Source organism: Dipodomys ordii, unplaced genomic scaffold, assembly GCF_000151885.1.
Source record: "Dipodomys ordii isolate 6190 unplaced genomic scaffold, Dord_2.0 Scaffold209, whole genome shotgun sequence".
Taxonomy (NCBI): Eukaryota; Metazoa; Chordata; class Mammalia; order Rodentia; family Heteromyidae; genus Dipodomys; species Dipodomys ordii.
The window spans coordinates 742,741-747,479 of record NW_012267425.1 but is presented as its reverse complement, the minus strand read 5'-3'; the positions used below and the strand labels follow the sequence as shown (position 1 = coordinate 747,479).

At 50.6% G+C, this 4,739-nt stretch overlaps 1 protein-coding gene across 1 annotated transcript; it reads left to right on the top strand.

Moving 5' to 3' along the window:
* Positions 1-943: 943 nt before the first annotated feature.
* Positions 944-2,190, top strand: LOC106000109 (EKC/KEOPS complex subunit LAGE3-like). The gene is made up of 3 exons (XM_013035308.1): positions 944-1,305; positions 1,672-1,800; positions 1,968-2,190. Exons 1-3 carry the CDS (start codon positions 944-946, stop codon positions 2,110-2,112), a joined length of 636 nt encoding a protein of 211 aa, XP_012890762.1. The 3' UTR covers positions 2,113-2,190.
* The last annotated feature ends 2,549 nt before the right edge of the window (positions 2,191-4,739 follow it).

The window sequence follows — 4,739 nt, the reverse complement described above, 5'->3', positions numbered from 1 at the left end:
GAGGGATTGAGGGAGTGCAACTGAGGTGTTCCCAGTAGAGAGAGCGGCAGCCAGAATGTGCCTACTTACTCCCCATGGACCTGTTGCGTGTCTCATCTCCGTGGGCCTGGAGTCTGGAAGCTTTCAGCATCCTGGGGTGGTGGGAGGACCAGCCTGGGTCTGGGTTGCCACCCCTCCCCCCACCATGTGCCAATGGTGTTTTTAAGATCCTGCCCAGGCCCAGGGGCAGGCCTGAGGCTCCAAGAGAAAGGAGTGGAAGCAGCTCCTTCCTCACAGGCTCTGTCCTTGGGACTGGACCACATGTGGGGGCCAGAGGGAGGGGTTGGGAGAGGGATGGGCGGAGGCACGCGGTTCCAGGCCAGCACTGGACGACGCGGGAGGTGGGGGGTCAGTAGGGAGATCACAGGTTAGACTGTGCAGCGGGCACCGAGGAGTCTCCCATGCTGAGGAGCCATGATATGGCCACATAGGCTGGGCAGACACACCTGAGAGCACAATGGCCCATCTAGAGCGTCTAGGATGCAGTCAAGGCCTGGTCATGTGGGCTCTCTGTAGATGCAGAGACAGGCGCCTGCTATTGAGCTGAGTCTCCTCAAGACTCACACTTTTTTTTTTTTTTTTGGCCCAAGAGCCCTCAGACCTCATGAATGGGTCGATTTGGAGGCCTTCTTTGTTCTAAGCCCTCTACAGACACCACAGGAGGTCAGGGGAGGATGCTTGGGCGGGAACCGCTGTTGCCGTGGCAACCAGGGAGGCGCCGATTGGGTGGAAGCAGCCCACGTGGGTGGGTGGGTTGCGCAGGCGCCATGGGCTTCGCAAGGCACGTGCAGGCTCGAGGAGTGGGGCTTCCTGCTTACGCTTCCTGTCGTTGACGAAGCACCAAGATGGCGGGTGTGGTGGTGTCTGTGCTCTAGGGCGCTCTGAGAGAAAGAACAGCACAGCCATGGAGGACGAAGGCCATACCAGCAGCAGCAGCAGCAGCAGCTGTGAATGCGCCGATGCTGCAGCTGGGCCAGAAGAAGGCGAGGGCGGCCAGCGAGCGTCCCCAGCGGCCGAAGGGCAGGCGGCCCCCGAGAGGCCAGCATCCGCCGGTGGCCAGAGCGACGAGCGTCCCCAGAGCGGCCCCGAAGGCGCGCAAGGCCGCGGTGCCCCGGGCAGCCCCGAGCCCAGTAGCCACGTGGGGGAGAGCGCGGTGGGCGTGCTCGCCATCCCCAGTCCGCGGGGCGAGCGGGCACCCCCTGCTCCAGCCGCCAGTGGAGATGCCGCCACCTCGTTCCTAAGGCCTGGAAGCCGACTCCTGGAGTTGTATCCTTCCCACAGGGCGCGAGGCGGGGGAGGGTCGAGGCTGGGCAGAGAAGGCCAGGGAAGGCTGCTGCGGGTGCGCGGAGGAAGGTGACCACAGCCCGAGAAGGAACGGAGGCCAGTGGCGGGTGAACCCCGTGGGCAAAGGCACAACCAGAGCGGGCGTCGCGGAAGGCAGGGGCTGGTCTGTGGCTGACACGACTGCAGGGCGCTGCAGAAGGCCTGGAGCCCTCCCTGGGGAGGTGGCTGCGGGGCTCAGGTTGGCCGGGGGTGGGGGGGTGCGTTCCAGGCCAGGCCTCTGAAAGGGAAGGGGTCGGGGGCAGGAGCAGAGTGAGCAGTGCGTGCTGCCTTAAGTCTGTCTTCCTCCAGCTCTCTGACTGTGCCCTTTGGATCCCCTCTGGAGGCAGACATGGCCCGCAGGTCCCTGGTCACCTATGCCCAACGTCAGCAAGAGATGGTCCACAAGGAGCTCGCAGTGACTGGCAGTGTCTTGACTGTGTCAGTTCTAGGAGAAGCTGGCGTGGGGTGGCGCGGGGTAGTGGGAGGCAGTCTGCACTATCGTTGTAATGGGGCGCTGGTTGGGTTCGGTGTTAGCAGACTGAGGTGAGATGCCCTGGATCTCCAGACTTCTCATCTTTTTATTTTTTTCTCCCCCTTAATTTTAGTAGGTGGACGACTGAAGACCCTGTTCTCTTCAGAATTTCAATCAACACTTTCCTGGACCTGTTTTGTGTTGTGATGAGGAACATTCGGCGCTTGGAAACTCTGGGTTTGCTAAGGCGAGGTCGAGAAAGCAGACCTGAACCTTAAGTTTTTTCTCTTCCGCAAGTTGTTGGCAATCGACACTTTAAACTGTATAATTGCCCTTTTTCTTTGACGTCTAGTTTTCGATGCTATGTATCCTTGGTGTGACTAGTTCATCTTGTTTTTTTAGTTTTAAAGGACTTAATTCTTTAACATTTGTTCCTGAAGCAAAGAAAACTGGGCCAATTTTCTTTTTACATTTGATTTTGCTGTGAGAGTTCTTTATCTTCTCATTTTTGTCATTTACTGTATTTTGAATATTGTATTATGAAGAAACTTAATTAAAAAGCAAGATAACCTTTGGAGCCTTGTTTTTAATTTATATGTATAAATATGTGATTATTTACCTAGTTATATAGTCATATTAGTATCCCAGTATATAAAATTATGTATAGAAAATGTTAAGTCTAGTCTTATTTTTATTTATTTTTTTTGTTGGTTGTGGGGCTTGAACTCTTGGCCTGGGCACTGTCCCTCAGCTCTTCAGCTCAAGGTGAGTGCTCTACCGCTTGAGCCACAGCTCCTCTTCTGGTTTTCTTGTGGTTTATTGGAGATAAGACTCTCACGGACTTTGCTGCCTGGGCTGGCTTTAAACTATGATCCTCAGATCTCAGCCTCCTGAGTAGCTAGGATTACAGATATGACCCACTGGCGCCTGGCCTAGCCCTACTTTTTACTTTTGTTTTCATTTATTATACCAAATTTTTTCTTTTCTTTTTTTGTTGGTTACTGTAGGGCTTGAACTCTGGGCCGGGTACTGTCCTTGAGCTCTTCAGCTCTAAGCTAGTGCTCTACCCACTTGAGCCACAGTGTCTCTCTGATTTTCTGGTGGTTAATTGGAGATAAGAGTCTCATGGACTTTCCTGCCCATGCTGGCTTTGAATCACTATCCTCAGATATCAACCCCCTGATTACAGGTGTGAGCCACCTATGCCAGGCTATACTAATTTTTTCCTAAGAACTCTTTTCTTCAAAGTATATTAAATAGAAGCATAAATTTTTTTGGCCATTCTTGGGGCTTGAACTCAATGCTTGGGCTCTGTCCCTGAACCTCTTGTGCTCAAGGCTAGTACTCTAACACTTGAACCATAGTGCCACTTCTGTCTTTCTCCGAGTAGTTTATTGGAAGTAAGAGTATCATAGGCTTTCCTGCCTAAGCTGGCTTTGAACTGGAATCCTGAGATCTCAGCTTCCTGAGTAGGTAAGATTATAGGTGTGAGCCACTGGCACCTGGCTGAAGCATAAACATTTATGTCATAAAAATTTGTAAGTGTAGAAATTTATAAGTTGTGATTATGAGCATTTAAAAATTTCCTGATGTTATTGTTACAGGTAATTCTGTAATACTTCTTTTTATTGTGCTCTCCCTGCACTCAGGGACAGATTACTCTTTTTGAGCTTTCATGCTCAAGGTTAGCAATTTACCATTTGAGCTAGTGTTCCTCTTCTGGGTTTTTGGTGGTTAATTGGGGTTAAGAGTCTCGGGTTTGTCTGTCTGTGCTGACTTTATTTTATTTATTTATTTATTTATTTTGGTCCAGTCGTGGGGCTTGAACTCTGGGCCTGGGCGCTGTCCCTCAGCTCTTCAGCTCAAGGCTAGCGCTCTACCCCTTGAGCCACAGGACCACTTCCGGCTTTTTTCTTTTTTGCTTATGGGGTGCTGAGGAATCGAACCCAGGGCCTCTGGCATGCAAGGCAAGCGCTCTACCACTGAGCCACCTTCCCAGCCTTCTGTGCTGACTTTAAACTGTGATCTCAGATCTCAGCCTTCTGATCAGCAAGGATCACATATGCATGAGCCACTGGTGGTTGGCATTACCATAATATTTTTTGTACATTAGTCATGTGTCAATGCTCATTTCCTTATGAAGGAGTCTAAGAAGAACTAGCAGTGACAAAGTACTGCCTTTTCCAGTTCTGACCACCAGATTCCAAGGCCATGGATGAAGAAATACCGACACAGTGAATCCTTTATTTTATCCCCAGGGCTAAGAATGAAGCTAAAAAGATAAAGAGAAGATGTTTCTTTCTCTCTGTTTTAAAGGCTCAGATTGTCCTGGGCATATCTTTTTGTTGTTGTTGTTGGTGGTGGTGGTTGCGGGTCTTGAACTCTTGGCCAGCATGCTGTCCCTGAGCTCTTCAGCTCAAGGCGAGCACTCTACCACTTGAGTCACAGTGTCACTTGTGTTTTCTTGTGGTTAATTGGAGGTAAGAGTCTCACAGATGTTCCTACCTTGGCTGGCTTTGAGCCTCAATCCTCAGATCACAGTCTCCTCAGTAGTTAGTATTATGGACAAGAGCCACTGGTGCCTGGCTTGTCCTGGGCCTATCTTAAGGGAGTTAAGGGAAATTTAAAAAAGGGCACATTCCAATCCGTAAATAACTAAAAGTCAGGAAGCAAAAATATAGTTTCAGTGCCAGATCTAGGATATCAGGAAACTGTAAGATACATATCCTCAGGTACTCATTCCTGTTGTTTGACAAGATTACTGCCGAAGTTCAAACACTCATATAGTCTTTTGTTTTTGTTTTTTTCTTTTTTGGGGTCCGGTCGTGGGGCCTGAACTCTGGGCCTGGGCGCTGTCCCTCAGCTCTTTAGCTCAAGGCTAGCGCTGTACCACTTGAGCCACAGC

Bases quoted from the DNA above. Each gene is read 5' to 3' on its own strand.
- LOC106000109 (XM_013035308.1), top strand. From the start codon at position 944: ATGGAGGACGAAGGCCATACCAGCAGCAGCAGCAGCAGCAGCTGTGAA. The intron at 1,306-1,671 runs GTATCCTTCCCA...GTCTTCCTCCAG, and splicing joins GGAAGCCGACTCCTGGAGTT to CTCTCTGACTGTGCCCTTTG. The intron at 1,801-1,967 runs GTCAGTTCTAGG...CCTTAATTTTAG, and splicing joins ACTGGCAGTGTCTTGACTGT to TAGGTGGACGACTGAAGACC.